At 31.1% G+C, this 25,868-nt stretch overlaps 1 protein-coding gene across 1 annotated transcript in view; it reads left to right on the top strand.

Annotated features, from left to right (window-relative positions):
- Positions 1-25,868, top strand: part of RECK (reversion inducing cysteine rich protein with kazal motifs) — a 75,312-nt gene that overhangs the window by 14,095 nt on the left and 35,349 nt on the right. The window contains exons 3-7 of the mRNA XM_074281742.1: positions 2,275-2,349; positions 3,639-3,675; positions 5,044-5,129; positions 9,281-9,328; positions 25,068-25,101. Of these exons, the coding sequence (XP_074137843.1) occupies positions 2,275-2,349; positions 3,639-3,675; positions 5,044-5,129; positions 9,281-9,328; positions 25,068-25,101 (280 nt within the window). The remainder of the gene's footprint in view (positions 1-2,274; positions 2,350-3,638; positions 3,676-5,043; positions 5,130-9,280; positions 9,329-25,067; positions 25,102-25,868) is intronic.

Consider the following 25,868-nt stretch of genomic DNA (forward strand, 5'->3'; position numbering starts at 1 on the left):
CCTTCTTTCTTACTCCTTTCCTCTTCTACTTCTTTCTTCCCTTCTATCAGCCTTCCCTCTTCCTTTTTTCTTTGCTTTTTCTACCTCCCTATTGGATAAAATAAATTTCTATACCCAACTGATTGTGTATGTTATTCCCTTTGTGAGCAAAATCCAGTGAGAGAATTCTGGAATTTAACAATATTCCTTGGCGTTTTCATTTGGGGGTCTCTTTCAGAAAGTGATTTGTATATTCTTTCAATAACTATTTTACTCCTTGGTTTTAGGATACCATGACAGTTTTCCTTGATAATTTCCTGAAAGATCTTGTTGAGGGTATTTTTTTATCATGGCTTTTACGTAATCCAATAATTCTTAAATTATCTCTCCTGGATCTATTTTCCAGGTCAGTTGCTTTTCCAATGAAGTATTTTATATTTTCTTTTATTTTATTTTTCATCTATCTGGTTTTGTTTGATTCTTGATATCTCATCAAGTCATTTGCTTCTACATGTCCAATTCTAATTTTTAATGAATTATTTCTTTAGTTAGCTTTTTCATCTCTTTTTCCATTTGGCCATTTCTACTTTTAAAGGAGTTGTTTTCTTCAATATATTTTTGTGATTCCTTTTCTAAGCTATTGGCTCTTTTCTTGAGTTGGCCTGGCTACTTGTGAGGGCGCTCACAGTTTTCTTTCTACACTGGGGCTGGAGGTCTTATAGATGGCCTTTTGAGTCACTGGCTAGGTGAATTAGAACCAAAGGGCCTCTAATGCTGATCTTTGCCACAGCTAAGAGCCTCCTACTAGACTCCTTCTGCACCATGCCTGTGCTCCCCCTCCACACTCAAGTGAGACATATCTTTCCTGAAGTCCTTCTGTGATATCTTGAGCTAGAAAATTTCTTCACTCAGAATTTTTGTGGGTTTAGTGACTCCAGAATTCATGTAAAGCCCTGATTTCATGTTGTTTCTAAGGGAAAATGAGGAGAGCTCAGTCCATTTTCTGGCTCTTCTCTGCTATCTTGGCTCTCCTTTCCTCAGCTCTTCCTAATAAAATCCTTGGCCAAGGTAAGTCAACAGCATTTATTTAGCACCAACATTCTCTGGGAATGGATAGCATTTTTTCATTATAAGTTCTTCATACTTGTATTGCTAAGAATAGTTAAGTCATTCACAGCTGCTCATATTACAATATTTTTATTACTTTTTACACAGGACATTTCACTTTGCATGAGGTCATGTAAGTCTTCCCAGGTTTTTCTCAGCACATCCTGCTCATCATTTCTTATATCACAATAATATTTCAACAGAATCACATAAAAGCACAATTTGTTTAGCCATTACCTAATTGATGAGCATCCCCTCAATTTCCAGTTCTTTGCCATTAGAAAAGAGCTGCTATAAATATTTTTGTACATATAAGTTATTTTCCTTTTTATTTTTTTTTAATCTCTTTTGGGATACAGACCTACTAGTGGTATTGGTGGGTCAAAGGGTATGTATGCATGGTTTTATAAAGCATTACGCATAGTTCCAAATTGCTATGCAGAATAGTTGAATCAGTTAACAACTTCATCAATAGTGCATTGATACACAGTAGACATGCTCCACTGATAGGTTCTCAATAGCAAAAGAAAACAAATATTTTGGGGGCCCCTTTGTGGCAAACTAGCAGGAGGAAAGGGATGAGAGTTACATAAATTGAGTAGAATGGACATGTTATCTACATTATTTAAGAAAATCTCATATCTATGAGATTACAGAATAGATCCATTTTGATTGAAAGTAAACTAATTTCTTTGAATCTGAAATATCTTTTTTATACTGACAAGTGATCCTTTATAATTGTTTATTGTTTTTCTTTTTCACTCTAATTCCTGACATTTCCTTTGAAAAAAAGAAGAGTTAATTGCTATTTAGATTAGCCTAAGATAATTTTCAATTAATTTGGAGATGATTTTTTCTTTTGTTTAATTTTGTTTGTTTCTTTGTTTGAAAGCAGTTTAATGGAACTGTATAGGACACTGTTGCTTTGCTTTTTCACCTTTTTCCCTTATTGGCTACTTAAAAGCAATGTCTCAAAACTGTAGCATGTGGTGTTTCTTATTATTTCTAACTTATAATTGCAGTGTGTTTAAAAATTAATATAAGCAGCTGTATTTGGAGAGTGGATAAAGATCTTAAGCATTCATTGAAACTAGAAAAAATTGTGATGACTGATAACTCAAAAGTTTATGGAGGGTTTTTTGCTTTGTTTTGTTTACTTTGTTTTGTTTTGTTTTTCTCCTCAAATAGATTTTATCGTCAAAAAGTGAATCTCGTCTAAGACATCTTTTACAGAGAGCACCAAGTTACTGCCCAGAATCAATGGTATGTCTTATTTTAATTTAAATATGGAGGGAATGGGAGAAAGATAGGGCAGAGGACAGGTATCTATATATCAGTCTTTTTCTTTTTCTTTTTTTTTTTAACTTAAGCATCTAGTGAAGCACTTTTCCCCTGAGTTATCAATTTTACGTGCTTGGGATTCATATTATGGACAAAATATTAGATTTAACTTTGTGGAAATGAAAAGTTTCTACATATATTACTATATTAAGAGATTATTTCATAGTCTCCCAATTTTTCATTCCAAAAATTGTAATTACAAATATGATAGAATTTTTAATACTATGAAATATTAATTGAATTTGGTGATTTTTTCATTATATACCATTTTATCTTGAGAAATTTTATGAAAACTAGAACAATCATGAAGAGTTGGCCACAGTGGTGGTTAAAGATCAGACCTGAAGTAGCAGAGACCAGGGTTCAAAACAATACTGCTTCAGATACATACTGACGTTGTAACTACAGGCAAATTATATATATTTTTTAGTCTCCCAGGGAGCTCTTTAAGACTATAAGTTACAGAACAGTTATTGATCTGTATCAGTGGAGGTGATTGGTCCAACAGTAAAATCATCCTAATTTTCCCACCATTTTCCCAGATGTAATAACTAGGCATTTAAGCCTAACTTTTTTGTTTTAGAGTAATAATCTGGCAAGATTTATTAGCTTGTAACCTCTCACAGTGACATTTTCTCTCATTTTTCTACTTATCGTGAGGAGATAGTTTGCTATTTGTCCCTTTTCATTCTGGACCTTGATATTTGGGATAGCTCTAGATATTTCATTATTTCTAACAGCTTGGGTCATCACAGGGACAGGACCAAGGAATCCTATTGCCTCCTTTGGAGACTCTTCCCAGACATGGAATCATATATAATCGTAAATGTTAAATTGGTAGCTAAATAGTTGATATTTTAGTTTTATTTCTTGTGCTTTTGTGATTTTCAAAAACTTAAAGCCTTTATCACTATAACTTCATTTTGCAGTAGACAAAATAGGCCATTTTTTTTCCTAGTCTAGTTCTGACAGTTGGTCTTACTGGCACTGGGTTTTAAGAAGTATTCCTAATAAAATTTTAGTCAGGTTATTTATAGTTAGTAACATAATCAGAATAACAATTATTTCAATCTGGAATGAATATGATTTTGCAACAATGAATTATATTAATCTGGGTATAATTAAATTGTCAGCATCTGTTGGATATTTTTTCAAAATTGTATGCTATTTTAAAAAATCACTAATCTTTTTTGCATATAATATACTTTTAGGTTGATGTTTGGAATTGTATGAACTCTTCTTTACCAGGTAAAGATAAACTTTAGCATTATTTTTTTACTTTGTACTCATATAATAAATTATCTGGGCAAGTCATTTAACTTTTTGGCCTCAATTTTCATGTCCTTAAAGTGAGAGGAGAATGTTGGACTTAAAGTCCTTTTCAACTTAGATCTGTAATCATATAATCTTTTATGGAAGTTGTATTGTTGTATTTGATTATTTGACTGCTTTTTTTCTTTTGACCATTTATCGCACTTTTAAAAATAACCAAAAAACCTCATGATTATTATAGTGTTTGAGTCTTAAAAAACAAAGCATAATTAATTATATTAGTAGTAATTGACACAATTTCTGATAGACTTCTCTATGATCTACTCTTTTGAAATTTCCTGTACCTTTTTCATATACATGGAATAATTTTAATTTAATATAATTATCTATTTGTGTTTTATATAGAAATGTAGTTATGGCATATCTTAAATGTTTATATGGAGGTGTAATTTTCAACAGCTCTACAGTAATTTCACAATTACTAATTTTTTCGATAATTCTATCCTAATAGCTTTTCATTGGTATTTTCTAAAGTCTGTTTTGAATCTTCCATTCTATGATCTGTGATCATTAAAGGAATCTTTTTAAAATTGTATCATATATTTATTATGAGAAGTACATAAAAGAGTACAAATAAATCTATTAAATTAGATGAAGAAAAGAGTACTATTGGTTTGGAGTAATGGTTCAAAGTAGGACATAGAAGTTTGAAAAACTGAGTGAATTGAGTTTTAACTTTTCTTCTTATTCTTTTACTGAGTGATATATTCACCAAAGGTGAGAATTAATCAAGATCTCAGTAATGAAGAAGAATTGTAGGAAAATTAGAAAAAGAATTTTCATTAGATAATTATTCTTAAAAATATTAGAAGCAATTCCATCGAATACAGTCTGAAAGTATCATTTACTTCTGATTTGTGAATATTGAAAATGAAGACAGTCATGAAACATGAAACATGAAATTTCTTAAAGTATTGGGCAGCTACTTAACCATTATTATTGGTGGTTGTGTTGCTATTTGAAAAAGCCAGAGAATGATTAGACAAAATATATGATAAGTATTTACTCTGTATAAACATATGTATGATTGTGTTTTCTCCCTAGAGAGAATTAAAATTCACTGATAATAAAAAAAAAAAAGAAGAAGAAGCAGTTCCATCACCTTTAAGAATTGAGAGATGGAAAAGGGTGAAATTTTCAGAGTTTTTCCAAATTTATATTTCAGTAGTTGATATTTAAGAATATTATATACTATGTCAACTGTCATTTACATTTGAATTTGAAAGAATTGTAATGTGGTTACTTAAATGACTGGAAAATATATGTGTATTTTTATCTTAAAAGGTGTTTTTAAGAAGTCTGATGGCTGGGTTGGTTTAGGCTGTTGTGAGCTTGCTATTGTTTTGGAATGTCGACAGGCATGTAAACAGGTAAAATTTTTGAAAAACCTAAATTCCTATTTATAGGGAAAAGCATAGTAGACAACATATTTTATCCGTTAGTTGTAAAGGCCTTTTGTCCCTTGCCCATTATCATAGTTCTTGGAATGTGATGTAGAAAGAACTACATGATTCTTACTGCTCACATTGAACATTTTGCTTTGTGTCTCACTGCATTTTCAGTTGTGTAATAGTAGTTCTCCCTACTCATATAGCATCAAGGGTTCCTAAAGTTTCTTTCTGTCCTATATTATTCAAAGCATTCTTGTAGAGTTGAATAGGTAATTTTTATGTATATATGTACATATTCAACTTATTCAACTGATTATTATTCTGTTTAATTCAAACTACATTATTTATATAAAACTGGTCAAAAATTTTGTCATTGCAAAAATCCATTGCTATGATAGTGTTTTCTTTCTCTTCATCCTTCCTTTCTTGCTTTTGGTTTTCTGCTCTATTGTTTTGCTTATTAATTCTTTTTAAAATTTTAATACTTTTTCTACTCCAGTCTAACAGTTTCATGTTTTTGTATTTGCTTTTAGTGTATTAATTTACCCAATTTAACTTAATTTGTTTTTTCCTGTCAATTCAGCTCATACAGGGGTTTGTGTGTGTGTGTGTGTGTGTGTGTGTGTGTGTGTGTGTGTGTGTGTGTGTGTGTGGTGTGTTTGATGTAAGCATTCTTCCATGCTACTTTGACTATACTCCAAAAGTTTGGTATGTTGCATTTGCATCGTCATAGCTTTAAATGTAATTTATTCTTTAATTCAACATTTGGCAAATTATTTTTTTGACTTGTAGATTTTCTTTCTTTTGCTACATTTTTCCTTATCAATTACTATTTTTATTCTATTGTTCTCTGATGTTTAAAATGTATGCATTTCTGAATTTTTAATTGCTTTGAATCCTAGAATGTGATTAGTATTTGCAAATGTTCCAAATTTATATTTGAAAAAAAAATTTCCTACTTTCTCCATTCAGCTCTCCTTATAAAAATCAAATGCAGTTTTTTCCCAATACTTCATTTGAAGTCTAATTTCTTTCCAGTTTACTTTTTAAAAATATATTATTTCATTAGTGGATTGCTGAAATTTCCCCCTTAACACTGATAATTCTGTCTAATTATCTTTGCAACTCGATTTTTCTTTTGAAATTTTAGTTGATATGTCAATTGTTACATAGATACTTTTATTGATTTCTCTGTCAGGATATTTTAAGCATGATGTAATTTACCTATTTATTTCTTGTAAACTTTTCTAATTTGAATTCACATTCCAATTCTAGATTTTCTGGAGTTATCTGGAATTTGGAAAATATTGTCAATTTTCCCCATTTAAGTATATCTTTCTAAATGAAGCATATTTATTCTAGGCAACATATTATTGGATTATTTCTTGTAATTTATTCTGAAAACCTTTTCGCATTATCCCATTTACAGTAAGGGTTCTAATTGACAAATTTGACTTAAATATTCAATCGTCATCAAATTATTTGTTTTGTTAGAGGATTACAACTTTTCTTATTTCATTATTACTAATCCTTATCTTTAAGAATGGTGATTAATATCAATCTTTATCTACACATACACAACACTAAACTTATTTCTAATACTTTACACTTTTAATTCAATAATTATCAGAACAGTATACAAGAGAGTGCAGTTTAACAGTTTGTTCAGACTTACACTTCATTATGTATGATTTTGTTGCTTTTTAAAATTGTTCTCATTTATATACTTATAAGTGGGCATGTTTTTCTACATTTCTTATATTCTTTTTGACACAATAATATTTCACCAAATTCACAATTTCTTCAGCCATTTTCAGTTATTGGGTACAAAATTTATCTAATTTTTTGACTGCTAAAACAGCATTTCTGTTAATATGGCTATAGAGAATTATTTTTTTATTTGTTTGTTACCAGTAATCTGCTTGGGGTGTGAAGCCAATTGTAGGATGCTTAGTTAACAAATAGAAACTTATTATATACTATTTTGTATAATTTCAAATGTTTTCCCAAAATAATTGGATAAATCCACAACTCTGCTCATAGTGAATTAATGTTCTGCTTTCCTGAATCTCTCCGAACATTGAATTTTTCCAAATTTTACCATTTTTGTCAATTTGTTGGATATGAGGTGAGTTGCTTCAAGTTTTATTTATTTAATTATTAATGATTTGAGTTCTGCTAAAATGTTTACATTTATTTTCAGAACTCCTTATTCTCTGACTATATATGTACTAGAATATGGTTATTCATCTTGTATATTTGTATCAATTTCCTGCAATTTTTAAATGCAAAACTTTTATCAGTGATACTTGATATAAAGATTTTTTTCTCTTTTCCTACATCTTTTCTTGTTCTGAGTTTATGTATTTTATTTGTACCAAAACTTTTTTTTTATTTTTATGAAATCAAAATAGTCTTTACAATATTCTCTTTGTAATATTTACAAATAGCTATTTATGAATTCATTTCTTATCCATAGCTACTATGGAAAAGAAATAACTATCTATTCTCTTCTGACTTTTAAATGTTAATTATAATATTTTGCTTGGGTTATTACCTTTATAGTAGAGCTTATGATTGCCTTCAGTTCATTTATCCATTTGGAATTTATTGTGGAATATGTTATAAGAGCTAGTCTAAACCTGTTTTGCTTCGGATTACTATCAAATTTTCCAAATGGTTTTTACTCAGTGATGGATTCTGTCTTCAGTAAATTTTATTTTTGAATTGATTGAATATTAGATTAAAAAACATATTTCCTTCTAAGCCTTACTTGATCTGTTCCACTGATCAGCTTTTCTCCTTTTCCATTATCTCTGGAATCCATCACCTCCTTTATGCTCAGGCAAAAAAAGCTTTAGTCTTTAAGTTGCTTTTCATTCCAATCCATTCTTCACATACTGCCAATGTGATTTTCCTAATGTACAGATCTGTCATTACCTTTCTCAGGAAATTTCAGGGACTGCTCCTGGATGGTATATAACCTCCTCTATTTAGCATATAATGACTTTTGCAGCCTACTTTCATTCTACCTTTCTAGCCTTGCTATGCATTTTTCAGATACAATGTATTAGTATTAGGAGTGAGGAATTCAAATTCATACACACAAAAAAAGGGAAGGAATCCTTGTCCTCAAGAAGGGGTTGGAGAAAATAAGAGGGAATGGAATCAGGGTGATTGTCTTTGGGAAAGACTCTTTATCAAAGTCTAAAATAAAATTAGAGTGAATCTAACAACAAATGATATCAAAGAAAAGGAAGCTCACAGCAAATAGCTTTGGTATTCTCACTAATATATGACAAAATTCTCAATTGAGAGGATGGAAATGAGGAAGAGGAACAAGGATTGAGGGTAGAAGCAAAGATTTAGAACAGCTTCTGTCGGGAATAAGATAGAGAATCAAATAAATCTTGTGCTATGTTGAAGACCTAGCTGAGATTAGATAACAGAAATTTCAAATGGGCCTAGTTAGCTTGGTTGTATGGCTTTATCCAGCTCTATTCATCAGCATTTGAGTAGGAGCAAGGAAGTAGATGGTAGTAGTATTAGAGATTTGGGATTTGTGGTGCATCATAATGTGCCATACTTGAATTTTAACAGGGTAGTCTGGCCTTGTGGACAATATGTGAAAATGAAGGCTGGATGGTAGTTCAATTCGATGTTATTTTTACTGGGTTAAAAGACAGTGTCTTTTGTGACATTTTATGGTCTCCGGCCTTGTCCTTGTGCTTTTTGGTTTTTAATTAATGAAATTCTAATTGGTTTGTGGAAACCAGAGAACCTTAGGTGTTATTGCAAGAATAAAACTATGTGGATACCAAGTATTGGCATTTTTATCTTTAACTCCATCAAAAATCATAATTCAGTAAAATAAATACTATAAACATACTCAAGTAGTAATATATCTTGCACATATATTATCATTGATTATGTAGATATTGTCATGACAAATAAAATACAAATTCACTTAAAAGCATTACTGAATTGCTTTTAACTTTTGTCATATGTTTTGTTAATAAATGTTAATAGTACAGCTGTTATGTCAGGATTTTGACCTTAAGATGTTTTATGTTTTTTTTTGTGCTAATTAGCATTACCTAAAAATTAATGAAAAATCTATTGACTTTTAGGCTTCTTCTAAGAATGATATTTCCAAAGTTTGCAGAAAAGAATATGAGGTATGTATTTTGCTTTAGAGTTTATAAATAATATTCAAATACTATTAAAATTAAAAGAACTCTTATCTTTTATCTCTGAATGAACTAGTTATGCAAGTAACAAACATTGGCCTTTCTCTAATAACAATTTTACTTTAGTTTCTACAAAAAAAGTTTCATTTGCCTTATTTGAGAATTTGCTTTTAAACTTACCACTGATTTTATGAGATGTATAAATGTAATGTACAACTTAAACTGAAGATTTTCTTCAATAGCTTGTTATTCTTTATTTAAACATGACCCAGTTCTAATTAGAATTTTTAAATAGACAGAATTTACCAAGATTTTCCACACATCTCCCTTTTGCTGTTCCCTTTCCTTACATGATTGATTCCCTATCTGGAATCATTACTGTAGTGCTAATTAATGTGAATAACTTAATGTGGTACTTATCTTAGGAGAATTTGTATCTAGAGAACAGTGCTTAATACAAGAGGAGTATATCTTCCAATGAAGAAATTTCAGTTATGTGTTACAGAAATGGGCTTTTTTGACCCATTTAAATGAAACCATCATATAGGCTATTCATTGTCTCTTTAAGATTGAACCTGACAAGATATGTATAGTTGAGTTTTCCTGTTGGCTGCCTACAACTTTCAAATTTAAAAGAAGAATGTTCCATTGTTATTCATTGAGAACAGTTTTGCCTTTCATGGGATAAAACTATTTAATAATTTATACAGAAAGACCAGGTACTTTCATAATTTCTTTTGACTATATAAAATTTCTTGGGTAAAGAAAAGATTATCAAGTTAAAACTATTCTTTTTTTCCCTCAGTCTGTTTCTGGGTTGTAATCAAGATTTCTTCCTTCCAAATTAACATTTGAAACATTTATTTGAACTGAAGAATTCTGTTCATTTCTTGTCCTTTTGTGCTTTTGACCAAGTTTTTTAATCTTTTATCTGTTCTTCTGAAGACAGTTTTCAAATGAACTATAATTTATTTCTGTTCTTATTGAAAGAGTTCCTTGATTAAAAGAAATGAAAGGTCCCCCTCTTTTTCTTATGCTCTTTACTTTTGAAATGACCACTATTTAATTTCTCTTGGCTAATTTAAATAATCCTATCTTCTCTCCCAAATTATGTATTACACTGTCCATCTTCTGTAACTTTTCCTCTATTATGTTAGTCTGTTTCCTTTCCATTTCTGGATTTCTACATTGCCCTAGGAAGTCTGCCAATATGTGTTGATGGAGGACGGGAGAGGAAAGGTAAGAGAGATTAAAGCAATCTGTAATAGAAGTCTTGAGGGTAGCTTTTTTCTTTACTGACTAGGTACCTGACTCATTTGCTCAGTTTCTATTCCATCATTTTTGTCTGGAGTTAAATTCTGGGAAAATTCTTTTCTTTAATATGAAATTTTACCCTTGAGATTTTTCAGACTCAGAGATTCCATTCTATTAATCATATATTTTGGAGATGCTAAGGAAGAGATCAATTGAATACTGAAATAGAGTTCTATAAATAGAAATAAGGTGAAAAAACAACAAATAAAACCTAAATCAAACATAGAATAATTTAGAGATAACATGGCATATACCAAATAGCCAGAGTAATTATCAGAGTAACAATGAACTATGTTCATTGAGACCAGATACAATGTGAACATAGAAAATTTGGAAAACTGTTTTCTTAGGATCTTTCCCTTTCTAGATGAAAAAGCCATACAAAGAAAGGTTTATCCAGACATGTAAACTATGTTCCACTATGGAATTCAGGATATTATAATTTTTCAGAGAACTTGTATTCTCATTTGGTATAAGGATTAGGAAGTTCCAAATAAACTAATATCAGAGAGATCTAGATAGATGGAATAAATGTATTAAGTTGCATTGTTTGCTGTTAATAAATTTAGTCTGGTGAATGATCTGAAACATTTCTTTAAAAGTACCTCATGAAAGTTATAAAGATTTTATGTAGATATCTTTTTTGTCTTGAAAATACAAAAAAAAATTATAGTACAAATTAAAGTAAAGCAACCCAAAAGATCTATAGCAAAGCATACACAGTTAATTACTCAACTAAGTATGGGTTAATTATTTACATTTTTATTATCTTGGCCCATCTTTTTTTTCAGCTTTGTCTACCTTGAAATTATCAATTTTAATTATTTTTAGTGGACAAAAATCAACGAAAGAAAATTACTAAAATCTATCTCCTTGTTGGTAATTTGAGAAAGAATTTTAGAGGAGTGAAGATTTATTAAAATAAGATTTTTGTGTTTTACATATTTATCCTTTCCTTACTGCTTTTCAAGAATTTGATATAAAAGCAAAATTATGTTCTATAACTTTCCTGTGATTGAAGAAATTTACTCATATTTCTTAAGGTCCTTTGTTTAAAATGTATAATACAGAATTTTTAGGGCTTTTTTGTTTTTAAGGTATGGCCTTTTTCTTCCTTTTTTTCATTCAAAGTACTATGCAGAATATATGACCCATATTAGAAATATCTAGAAAATAATATGAGTGCATATAATAAAGTAATATACTAAGTATAATAATGTATTCAGTGTATATTTAGTGGCTAGGAAGAATTTTATACTTAAAATATATTGGCAGGAATAAATCATTGTTGATTTGGATTATCATGGAAAATTTAATGAAAAAAGTCAGAATTGAGATGGTCTCAAGAATGAGAATATAAATGATTTCTTCTGTAAGAAGTGGTAATCATTCTGTATTCATTCTTAAACTAAATAATAACATTAAAACCATTGTTTTAGAGAGATTAGTCTGGCAAAGGATTCTGCAAAATATGTTTGGGAGGGACATGGACTGTGACAAAGAAAGCAGCTTGGAATCTTTGGAGATTTGATGACAATGGAAGTGGAAGTGAAGAAATGAATTAAGGAAAGAATAGGACACACTGAATATAGGAATTGAAGGAATGGAAGGAATAAAAAATGATTCTTAGCTTGAGCATGATCAATTGATAGACATTTACAACTCTATACCATCAGACTTATAGATGATGCATTTAGATTTGAACATTGTATATGAGGTTATTTATTGGTAACATGGGGCTTTGGAATTCAGGGTTGAGTGACTTTAGAGTCATCAATTTAGAGTCATAATTGAGAAAATTTTACTAGGGAAAAAATGTTAAAATAAAAGAAGCAAAGACAAAGATTGGGGGAGTTTGGATGTGGGAAGAGGAATTAGCTAAGAATATGAATTTTGGTCCAAAACCTAAATATTAGAACTTTATAATAAAATTTAGAGTCATCCCAAAATGAAATGGATTGCTTCATAAGATAATAACATTCCCAGTAAGGGAATTGTTCAAGTCAAAAATAAAACACACATATCAGAGATGTTGTAGGATGAATTTATGTATTGAGTAGCAGGTTTAACAATTCATTTGGAGTCAGCAAACATTTATTAAGCCCTTACTGTGTTTAGATTGGGTAATGCAGCAATTCTCACTAGCATTTCAAATATGTGTCCTCAGATGCCATCCTACTTTCTCCACACATCCCTATTTGTCATTTGAAATATTGCCAATATACATGCAGGCAGAAATGGAGGCTTTATATAAAAGTTGTGTTGAAATTTATTTTTGCATTATCTATGGAAAAATAATTTATAAAATGAATGGAGGAATATAAATGACATACAGCACATGTTCGTCTTATTTAAGAAAAACAACTATTTCAATGACATTTTTAGGCAATGGATGTAATTTTGAGACAATACCTCTTGTTGGAAATTTAGAAAGATTATATACCTTTCAAGAATATATTCACCTGAATAAGCAAAAGGATTTTAAACTGAAAAGAAAGGGGAGTGGAAAACTACATATTGATAGTCACCAAGCTAAATGCAGTATAAAATAGATACACTGCACACACGCGTGCACACACACACACACACACACACACACACACACACACACACACATACACACAGCAATGATATAGTCATGGGGAAAAAATTTGGGAGCCAGAATTGAGAAATATTTTGGAGAATATTTGAATGAAGAAATTTAGAAATAGAAATAGAAGCAATAACTGGATAAAAGAAATAGATGGAAGGTTTGGGGAAATAGTTCTCAAGTCTGGCACAATCTAGTACTTATAGAAGACTTCAGTTATCTGTTCTACCTCAGGAGTTTGCTGCCCAGATCATATCTAAAAGTGTCTCTGTTGCTTTATTGATAATTTTATCCTTCAAAAAATGAAAGGAGAAGTTCTGATCTAGAATTGATTCTCAAAAACAAGAAGTAACTAGTTAGTACTAGGAGGAAATTGATGGAAACCTTTAGGGAAAGTAACTACTGTGTCTTCAAATTTGGAATAAAAGAGAACGCCACCAAGAATAGTCTTAGCATCTTTCAGTTTTAGGACAAGAGATTTTAAAGGATTCATAACAGAAGAGGAATGTTAGAATCATGTGACCTAAAAATATAAAGGGAAAGTCACCCCAAACAAGATGAGAATCACTCAAGAAAGAAAATTCTAAAAATACAAGGAGAGAAGCAGCTGAGGAAAACTGAAATTTTCTCATGAAACTAGTATAGATACACTGAGAATTTATTAACTTAGCTTTTCTTTTAAAGAAAGTGAGAAGTAGATAATAGAGGATAAATAGAAAATAATAATGGCACAGTCCTGTAAAAAGTGTGATGAAGAAGTACAGAATAAAGTTGGAACAGAAGGAAGGCTAAGAAAAGATTTACGTTGCTGTTTAAGGTACACTGGAAGCAATAGTAAATGCAGCATTGTATAAATGAAGAACTAACATTGGAGTCAGGAAAAGTTGGGGTCAGCTCTGCCTCTGGCACTTACTAATTGTGTGACTGGACAACTCCCAGTACCCCTAGACATCTCTCTGAGGCTATAAATTGTAAAATTGTCAGTCACGGGGAACGTGTTATTAAATAGCTCTATCTTTTTGCACTTCAGATTAGCTTGTACTATTAGAAGATAATTCTTCTAATATTCTGAGATATTCTGTAACTGTTCTACTGTAATAAAAAAGATATGGCAACTCGTAAGCGGTAGATGGAAGAGTAGAGGGCATAGCTATTGTTTTTGTCTTTTTTTTAAACTGAGTTTAGTTTGCCCACAAGCTGAGATCCTGACATTGAGCTTAATCATTTCAACATAAAATCCTTCCAGCAGGTCTTCTGTAAGGCATCTAACAAAAACAGAAAGATAGGTGCTGGCGCAAGTGATTTCTGGGGGGGGGGGGGAACCTATGCAGAAAAACAAAGCTCAAAGCATGAGACTGACTGTCAACAAAGGTAGTGAATAGGTAGTAACAACATATCCTATGATTCAGGCTTTACTTATTCTAACCAGTAGTTCCATCTAATTGGAATTTTTGAGATTTTACTATATTTGCTTATATATAATTATTTTAGAAAGTATTAGAGATTAATACTTTCTTTTGAGATGCCATTTATTTTTCATTATATTTCACCAAAATGTGGTCTGCTCTGTGCTACTACATTCTGGCTACTGAATAGGAGGCATTCCAGTTGGCATTTTCAAATGGTTCATTGTGATGGGGAATTCCTGTCTTCAGTCTTGTATTAGGTTTCTTTGCTCCTTTATAGAGTTATTTTGTTTGTGTTTTGGGAGTTATTGATAAAATTTTATTTTATTTTTTGTTTGCCAACCACTCAAAGAGAGAATTAAGTTAGAATTTAAGATTGAAGCAAAATCATAACATTTTATGAGGATATGGAATGAGTGCCTACAATAATTATAAGTAGTAAAAAGGAAAACATATCTTCTTAATAACTTAGATAATTGTTTTAATTTGATAACTAAAAATCATTTTTTTCTGTAATAGAATAGGTATAATTAAGTTTATTTGACTAGTGGAAAGCTTCATGAAATAAAACTAATAAGATATATAGTTTTCAAATGATGAAATTGATTTTCAAGTGTGATTTACAGTTAACATCTTTTGTTGTCAGATCTTGTTCATTTATAATATCATATTTCCGTTAGCATTACAGATGCTTATTCTAAAGTATAATAGTATTGATTTGTCAAGTGATTTTTTCCTTTTAATCCTTCTTTTGTTCCCAAGTCTTTCTATAGTCTATTCTTTACATTCTCTTTAGAAATCTTTTTTTCCTTCCTTTCTGTTTCTAGCCCTTTTCTGTATTTGATGCTCTTTCAATAAGGTAGGTAAAATAATACCTCTAAAAAGACAATATTAGATATTTTGGAAAATAATATTTTATCACATAGAAGGTTTAAATTTTTTAAAAAATTCATTAAGCTTTTAGTATAAATATATGCAATAGATAATATAAAATGTCTGAGAGTTGTTAGAAAGCATGTTAGTGGCTACAGTGTGGACAATAGTGATTTATTCAATATGCTCAGAATTAGGAGAAATAATTTACCCTTGACAGGATATAGTCGTTATGCCTTTTTTAAAAATGTAAAATATTTAGTATTTATATATGCTTTTTATTATTATATAATTACACTTTTTTTTTACCCTTTCTAAAAAGAATGAGTAATTGTAAAGGAAATGAAAGCTGATTACTATACATGTTTTGCTTGATTAAGGAAACATTTCAAAATGATTAGTGAACAAGCGATTATTCCTTTGTTATGTAATGTTTAAAATTGTTTGTTTTTTATATTTGTTTGGAATATTTTCATTGCCTGGAATTGTAATTCCTGCATCAAGAAAAAAGTTAATTTTTTAAAAGTTACTTCTAAGTGTACAAGACTATTCTTATATCTTCTTTGGTACCATCATACTTAGACATGTATGATCATTTTTTGTGACATATTTTCCAGGTGATAGCTTTAGGTTTTTAGTATAAAATTTATATGTTAACCTTCTTAGTAGAAAATCTAAAGGAGACTAATCTAAACATGGAAAATGGAAAATATCCAATTTGATTATTAGGCCGTTACCTGCAGCTGATGAGCTCCAAAAAGAGCGAAACCAATTAGGTCCTGCAGTACTGGCTTTAGCATAGATAAAGAATCTTGGTCTTTCTTAAGATCACATTCTACTAGGTTTTGGGGATGTCACTTTGATACTATACTTTTCTTTTTGTGTGTGTTTTAGACAAATTAAACCAGGATTTTTGTTTTGGAAGAATTATATGTTAAAATAGAAAATCTGTGCACAATGTCCAGTTAGCCAGTCTACTTAAGAGTCAGTGGAAATAACAGTAAAACCTGAGCCTTCTTCCCATAAAGACTTTGTAAAAGAGTTATCTATGAATTTGCTTAGGAATGCCAGTTCAAAAACATTTCTACAGTTAAATAATGACTTACTTCCCAAGGTCATAGCAAATAAATCATTCTGAGACTTGTTCTTACCTCAAATTTTGTTTACATTTTCAAACTATTAACTCTCAAACTTAGGATGTATGTAGTTGACTTTGTAGAATCAGTTGTGGTTTTGAATATATTCCTGCCATTGAGTCTGATTCTTTTGCTTTTTTTTTAGTTCCATATAATGTCCTTTTTATTAGCTAGTAATCATAGCAGAGAAAATTCTTAAATTCTGGTTTTTGTAATTAGTTTTATTCTCAAAGCCAATTATTTAAACTCATTGTATTGTTTGGAGATGTTACCACAGAAGAAAAAAAATTAATGAAACTTAGTTTTTGGTATAAAAGGCATAATGCCAAATATGCAAGAAATTTAATTATATCTGTGAAATGCAAGCAGTTTTTCATTGATTAAAGACTTAGTTAAGGCAAAATATCTTAAATAGCTTTCAGAATAAAAGTATAAAATATTCATGAACTTACTTATTATTCTTCTCTTTTGTGGGCTTCAGCTGACATTTATTCTTTAATCATCACATTACTAAAGCTACCAAATTTTTTAAAAAAAATTTACACTTTTTTTTTTGTTTATACCATTTCCATTATTAGAATCAATGATCAGAAAGGAAGAGGATCTATAATGACTGAAATTTCAAGAGAAGAAAGTCACTAGACAGAGGAAGGACTGGGACAAGTAAGAAAAGTAAGAAGAGTTAGAAAAGGAGAACAGTTAAGTTGATAGGTGAAAAAAACAAAACACAAAAAGCTTCAGCACCTAGATCCTGAAGTAAGGAAGTTATGCCAATATAATCTTAGAACAAGTTGTTACTACTGAATGAGCATTTTTTTATTTTTTAATATATTTTCCCAGTTGCATTCAAAACAATTTTAAACATTTATTTTTAAGATTTTTGAGTTGTAAGTTCTCTCCCTTATCCCCACTCACAATTAAAAAAGCACTTGTGAAGTTATGCAAAACATTTCCATAAAAGTCAAGTTGTGAAAGAAAACAGATCTTCTACCCTAATAAAAATAAAAATTCTCAAGTATTAAATTAAAAAATAAAGACAAAGAGAAATAGAGAATATTTCAGGCTATATTCAGATTGGATCAGTTCCTTCTCTGGGTATGGATAAGATTTTTCATCATAAGTCCTTCAGAGTAGTTGTGGATGACTGTATTATTGAGAATAGCAAAGTCATTTACAGCTGATCATCCCAAAACATTGCTATTGCTTTGTATACAGTATATTTCACTTCGTTCATGGAGGACTTTCCAGCTTTTTTTTTTCCCCCTGAGAGCATCCTGCTCATCATTTTCCAGAAAAGAATAATATTCCATCAGAGAAACTTGCTTCAATTTTGTTTTTACAATTACTATTGCTAATTGTATTTCCCCCCTATTTATTTTCTCTCTCCTTTCACCTTTACCCTCCTCAAAAGTGTTTTGCTACTGATCACTTCCTCCTCCACTATGCCCTTTCTTTTATCAACCTCTCCCCCTTCTCATATCCCATTCCCCTCCTATTTTCCTGCAGGCTAAGATAGATTTCTATACCTCTATTGAATATGTATATTATTTCCTATTTAAACCAGTTGTGATAAAAGTAAAGTTCACTCATTTACTCTCTCCTCTCCCTTTTCCTCTCCACTATTAAAACTTTTTCTTAATTTTTTTTAATGGCAGATAATTTGTACCTGAATGAGTACTGTTTAAAGAAATTAATATTATGACCACAATAGAACTTGAGAACATTACCTCTGTCCCCACTCCCATTGACTAAGAGTTTCTTTCTTTCTGTTAACTTCTATTTGGTGGGTCCAAACATTAAATTGGATTACAGATTTACAGATTGCAGTATTTTATGGCATTTATATAAATCTTTGTTAGGAAAATGACTCTGAAAACAAGTGGTTTTCTGAGCATAAGAACAAATGCTTTGTTGTATAGTCTGCCTGTTTGGAACATAATTGAAGTCTTATTCTTGAAGATATCAGGCCAAAGATCTGCCAAAATCAAAACATTCAGTCAAATGCTGAATTTTCCTAAGGTGGGTATTGGGAATAAAACAGAAAATGTTCTACCCTTATATAAAACTGTTGTGGATTCATACCTAGGATGCTAAATAGTCTTCTAGACTAGAAAAAGGAAACTAAAATAATCAAAAATAATCTAAAGGAGGGACTAGGTTATCATAAAAGGTCATATTATAGACAAACTTTATTTTGTGCTATGAGTATCTGGAGATCCACAGTAAGAAGAACAGATAAAAAGGATTATCTTGGTTTCTGTGTAAATTTAAAGAGACTGTGTGGCATAGTAGATAACCAGTAAGTCCTAGATAAAAGTCACTTAATCCTGGGCAAAATGCTCTCAATGACCGTTTTGTTTTGTTATTTTGAGAAGCAATAGAGGTTAAGTGACTTGCCCAGAGTTATATACAACTAATTAAGTGATAAGTATATGAGACCAAATTTGAACTTTGCTCCTCTTGACTCCAAGGCTGGTGTTCTATCCACTGTGCCATCTAGCTGTCCCTTCTTTAAGACCATATGTTATGACAAGCTTTGGCAAAGGTGAATGTTGAAAACCATCTTTGCATGTATTTTTAAGTTTTTTTATATTAAAGCTTTTTTTTATTTTCAAAACATGCATAGATAATTTTCAACATTCACTCTGAAAAACCTTGTGTTCCAATTTTTTTCCCTCCCTTTCCCCTATCCCCTCCCCTAGATGGCACATAATCCAATATGTTAAACAGGTGCAATTCTTCTATACATATTTCCACAATTAGCATTTGCATGTATTTTGAAAAATAAAAAAACTATTTTAAAAAAAGACTACTAAGTTATGAAGGAGTTGCAGATCTATAATGATATAAAAGTTTCCTCATGGAGAGTTACCTGCACTAATAAAAAATCAAATCTATGTAAAAAATAATAATTTAAATATATATATCAAAAAATCCTGTGATACAGAGCAGCATTTATTTTACCTAGGCTAGACTAGTTCCTTTGAGGACACAAGGATTTGTGTCCTTAGGATTTGGTCCATTTGGGAAAATAGGGCATGAACCATTGACATAGTTTTATTGTTACTTGAGGCATAAAAAAATCCTAGGCTACAAAGATTTGGTGTCCTTGAGGTCTCATAAAATTCCTATTTCTGTATCTTTCTTACCCTAGTTTTGCCACTAAGGATAGTGCAGAAATAGAAGGGGAGAAGCAGCCACTTTAAACAGTAATTATGTTCTTTTACATCTTTTATTGTTAAGTACATTGTAAAATGAGCTGAGGAAGAAAATGACAAACTACTCCATTATCTTTGCCAACAAAAACCCCAAATATGATCACAAAGAGGAGGACATGAAAAACAACTGAATGCATTTATTTTTATTGAATTTTATATATTCTAGAGTGTTCCATTGCATTCTATTTCCAAGCCTGAATCACTGGACTAGCTTGAGCTAAATCCAGCCTGGAACATTTGACATTAGTTGGAAAGATTGACCCTATGACTAATTTTATTATTTAAGTTGGTCAAGGAATATGGGAAAGCCACATAAAGTAGGTGGCTTCTGATGTAATTAGGGGTGTTCCATTAACTCTATAAGATTAGGCTAAGGAAGATACAAAACGGCATATCACAGGTTTCTATACCCTGATTCTTGCTCAGTTTTAGAAAGCTAAATTACCAGTGTAAGGAAAGTAAAAGTTATCTTTGTACATCAGCAATTAGAGGTAGATATGAATGCACTTTTGGTTTTCAAGAATTATGTTTTGGAAACCAAAAAGAGATTCTTATATACTTACCATCAGTATAGGTGAAGGAGTATTACTGATGGGAGTGTGGACCAATAAATTATAGGTAGAAGAATATGGTCTCAAACACTAAGGTCTGATTAAAGAATTTGTTAAATCCAATGGACAATGAGAAGGGAATGGGAATTAGGATAAGACCTAGGAGACCATCCTAATGGTTAAAACAAACAAACAAACAAAAAAAAAACTTAGATTTATCCTATTACTAACCCCAAGATATGACTTCCTCTACAGGTGAGTAGGCTTTCACCACAAAGGAACTTGGAAACTTTCAGGAGAATTAAAACAACATTGAGTTAAAACCGGGGCCAATATAGAACTCTTAGCTGCTTGATTCCATCTCTTTATCGAGCTTGCAGAAATTTTAGTTTCATAAAGTCAAATGAATCAAAGTCAGATGGGGATTGACCTTTATCCCTTTTTAGGCAGTTAAGATGGAAAATTTTGCATGCCATAATAAAGATGAGTTCCCCTTTTAGCTACTTATCCAAACTAGGTAGCTAGCTAACAAGAGAGGGCATGGAATTCCTAAAAGAAATAGGTTTGGACTTCATCTGTGCTGTTCCACCATGCCTTGACACATTTTGACCAACATATGTGAGTAACAATTAAATCCCTATTTGAATTTAGCTTTGGGCCTCCCCTGCCATAGCATTGAAAAGGCTTGTTCCACCAAAAAGTAAAATTTGAGTTGGAGATTGGTACAGCTACTGTTTAGACACATGCAGCAAGTCATATAAATAAATAAATAAATGCCATGAGGAAAACAGTGGCCAGTGGTAATACTCTTTCCTTTAATAAACATTGGATGCGATTCTTGAAATGAGATAAGTTAATTTTCAGCCTATGGGAGTGTTAAACTGTATTGGGAATAGTAGGACCAGAGCAATGAGAGTTGTCCTGCTCTATCCAAATTTAGTCTAATAAATCCTATATTTAGAATTTATGTTCCAGATACTGTGTTAAGCATGAGGGATACAAAGAAAAGCAAAAATCACACTTTGACCTCAGGCAGTTCATAGTGTAATGGAAGAGACAACATATAAATATGTATATAAGATACTTATGGATTAGATGAAAGATGTTTACAGGAAAAGGCATTAGCATCTAAGTTAGGGGAAGAGTGTGGGAGACAGGAAAAAAGATTTGAGCTGACTCTTGAAGGAAGATAGGGCCTACACTGAAGGTTGAGGAGAAAGAACATCCCAGACGTGGAAAGACAGTTAGTGCAAAGGCAAGGAGACAGAAATAGACTGTTGTATAAAAGAAACATTAAGGTACAGTGCATAAAATATGGGAATTTGACCAGGCTTTGAAGAACTTTAAATGCCAAACACAACAGTTTATGCTTAATCTTGAAGGTAATAGGAAGCAACTGGAGTTTATTGAGCAGGGGCATAACCCTTCTATTTGGTCATTCCAGGCTATTCAGACTCTTTGTATCCAGACCTGAGGAACTCTTGAGATGAATTCTCCTGGGGTACAGATCAAGGTTCTCCCAAGACTTGATTTTTCTAATTGTAAGACAGACATATATGTCTAAGCCAGTTACTTAGAGGAAGGGTTTTCCAAACGTCTAAAATAAAGAGTTTTGAGGTATTGGAAGCTTTGCTGTTGTTACACCAGAGGATCCTCAGGAGGCCTATAGGGATATTCTAGTTTCTATTGGGGATTTTGGGAAAGCACTCATGGAGGGGATGAAGTATCCTTTTTCAGGTTAAAATTCTTCCCCATCTTCTGTGGGTCACAGTTGTGGTGGATAATCAGGGTGAGTATATTATGAGAATGGATGTGAAGAGTTTTGAGGAGTCAGACCTTATATGGATCCAAATGGAACCTTGGAGTTGCCTGATTCATTTATGTAATTAACATTAAATAATGAGTTTGGGAAAGTGGGAGTAAAATGCTAAAAGCTATCTTTTTACTAGCAATAAATGAAGGAAACTCAAATACTTCATTATCTCAACTCTTCCCACGAGTAAAGGTACTTTCAGAGAGCCCATCCTATTTTAGAGTTGGAAGACTCTATGGTAAAATCAAGGGCATCAGATCAACACAGAAAAAATGGATATACATTTTCAAATTATTAAATTGGTAAATTGTCAAGCAGTGAAAAATAAGAGTGGAAACTATGTATAGTATTAGGATTTTTCTGTTTGGAAAGATAGGATTATGATTAAAAACTGTAAAATAAAGGATCTGGAGAGAAACAGTGATCAGAGATTATCAAGTTCTGTGTAGTAAAAGTAGGCACACTTTTTATGTATTCTTTGGTCTAAGAGGTGCCATGGTTTGAAAATATAAATAGGTTCAAAATAAATTTAAATGAATTTATGCATGACAGCTTCATTATAGAAATCATTAAGGAACATTTTAGATTTAAAAGTAGAAAGGAGGGGCAGGAAATATCCCAGGTCTTTTGAGTAGCCATCAAGGAAAAAAGTCATGTCCTTTAAAAATTGTCTGTTGGCATTTTCTTTTTAAGAAAACATAATAGCAAACCCTGTGAATTTTGAATCTGGTCTGACGTAGTCTAAGAGGCTTCATATATTAGTGGAAATTATGCTGTACTTTTAAGAGAATACTAAGTTCATACATTCACTGGCTGCTTGACCATTGCCTTTTTCTCCAGGGTCAATTCTCTTATAGAAGGGTTGTCACATTTTTCTAGGGAACATGATAGTGTCACAATAGTATAAGCCTTGGCTCTGTAGTCAGAGTACATTACCTAAATTTGAATTACAGTTTCTCTACTTAACTAGCAGATTGAGGAAGCTGAATTTAATCACTTTCAGGGTTCTTTTAGCACTGAATAGTGTGAACCTTTCAGCCTCAGCTCCCTTATTCTTAAAATGAGCATAATAATTCTTATAATAACTGCTTCAGATTTGTTGTAAAGACCAACTGATGTGGTGTATGGAAAGCATTTTGTAAACCTTAAACACTATATAAACTTGTCAGCTATTATTTCTTATCCTCTTAAGGATAAATATCAAAAATCCAAATTAACAAAATACAGGACTATATTGAGGGACTTGAAAGGTAAATAAGTGGTGATGATGTAAATGGTAAACAAAAAAAAAGACATCACTTCAGAAGGAAACAAAGAAATAGCAGGTTTGTACATAAAAAATGAGAAATAATAAAGGCTAGTAGTTTGAAAAAAATATAAAAAGTGTCAGCAAAATTTTATTCCACTATTTACAGAGACCAAAGAAAATGTCACCTCACACTTTTATAGGGAAAAATTATCTGGTAACAAATAGCTCTGAAGAAGTCAAAGCCTTTAGTAATAGAATCTCTCATGAAAAAGTTAACAGAAATTGAATAAGCACAATCAGTGCCAGCTGATAAGAAAATGAAAAGCCCAATTAGACTAGGAAACAAAAATGAACACCATTAAATATGTTTTCATTCTACCATGTATTGCTTGAAGAAGAGAGTTCTGACAAACCCTTTTCCCTAAGTAAATTTGTTGGTTCTTTGCAAGGCTATGTTTAAAGTCTTGCTAAGTCTTGTCTTTCAAATAAACCTGTCACACATCATATTTTTGATTATATGTAAAAGTCAAGGTCCTCTTTTATTTTCTTCCTTCAACCACAAGAAATTTTCCATTTTCCATCTGCTGTCTGCCTTAAAATGCATATTATCTTAGCTCTTTTACATCAGGGTCCATTTCCTTTTGAAGTTCAGCTAATAAATTATTGCTATTAACCTGTTTTGTGGATTTTGTTCATGTATCTCGTGTTATTTTTTTCCTACTTACATTTTGCTGATAGTTCATTTACATCCTTTAATTTTAATATGATAATTCTATCTCAAAAAAATTAGAGGAAAGCGGGGTCTTGGTGACGACAACTTTGCTGGTAGTCATCTATATACTTTGGGCAATTAAGTATTCATTAAGTACCTGCTATGTATTTACATTCTAGACAGATCACTTTAGCAATCTAGACCTCTGTTTCTTCATCTGAAAAATCTAGTCTGTACTTGATGATTTCTCAGGTTTCTTTCAGCTCTGTTTATGAAATACATGTTTCTACAAGTGTCTAGAATATTTGCATTCAGTTATCTTCTTTATAATGTTTTATATGGGTTTCCATAATTTATAAGATTATGTAACTACTTGGGTACAAATTGTCCCTTTATTTAACTTGTATGTAGTTTTCATTATGTTGTAAAAAAGAAAAAAATCACTTTAATTTCCTCATGTGCAAAATGAAAATTTAATTAAGATCATCTCTATGTTCCCTTCTTTTACTACAATTTTTTCTAATCCTATTATGATACTATCTCTATACATGGATTTGAAAAGAATATATTTTAAATCAAGTTGCTGAAAATAACTACATATTGTGAGAATCTGACAGAACATAGTTAGCCTATGAGGTCAGTAATAGTTCTGTCTTTCACCAGTATTTTAAATTCTTATTATTTATCATCATTTGTTAAATGTTTTTAATATAAAGTTTTGGATCTAAGACATAGCTAAATATTTTATTATTTTTATATCTTTTATGGAATAGAATAAATTATCATATATTAACTACAAAGTTGTGAGACCTATTTCAGAAATTCCATACTATTATTAATTAATTGGATTTGTTTTTATTTGCAGAATGCCCTTTTCAGTTGCATTAGCCAAAATGAAAGTAAGTATTTTATTTAAAATTATACAGCAAAATCTCTTGAAATGAAAGCAGTTTGGAGGACATAATTTAAGTGCTATTTGTATTGTCAAAATCTTAGCACTAAAAGTGAAAAACAAAATGAATCTTCAGTAACAGAATTCATCTCATGATCAGAATTAAAATAGCTTAGAGCATCTATTCTTGGGAACTCAGAGCTATAACATTTTTAATGTTTATTTTGTCCCAAAGTAGATCTATAAAATAGGAAACTTACAAGTATTAGGAAAAGACAATTTAGAGGCAATGAATGAATAATTCTGATTATCTTCAAAAGCTGAACTACTCTCTCTCTTAAAGAATGCTTCCTATAACACTTAGTATTCTCCGATGGTCTTACCACAGTACTCTAAAGGTGAACTTTTTAAAAAGATATTTTTTCTATTATTCCTTTTATTTATTCTCTAGCTTATTTCTTCTTCCTTTCTAGTGACTTAATAGCAGTATACCTGCCACTAACGTATCGTTATTGATTTCAGGCTGAAGGAATTGAGGCTGTGTACCAGTGATTCTCAAAGTGTGATCCAGTCTCCCCAGGAAGGTCCCTGAGATCTTTTCAGGGGCTCTTCAAAATAAAAACTATTTTCATAGTAATACTAAAAATTCTAATACAATAAATATTGATAGATACAACTGTAAACAAAAGCTATTTTGGGAGGAATCTGCAATAATTTTTAAGTGTATAAAATATTCTTGAGACCAGAAAGTTTAAGTACCACTACTAGATAGCC

The sequence above is a fragment of the Sminthopsis crassicaudata genome, chromosome 1 (genome assembly GCF_048593235.1).
Source record: "Sminthopsis crassicaudata isolate SCR6 chromosome 1, ASM4859323v1, whole genome shotgun sequence".
Lineage (NCBI taxonomy): Eukaryota > Metazoa > Chordata > Mammalia > Dasyuromorphia > Dasyuridae > Sminthopsis > Sminthopsis crassicaudata.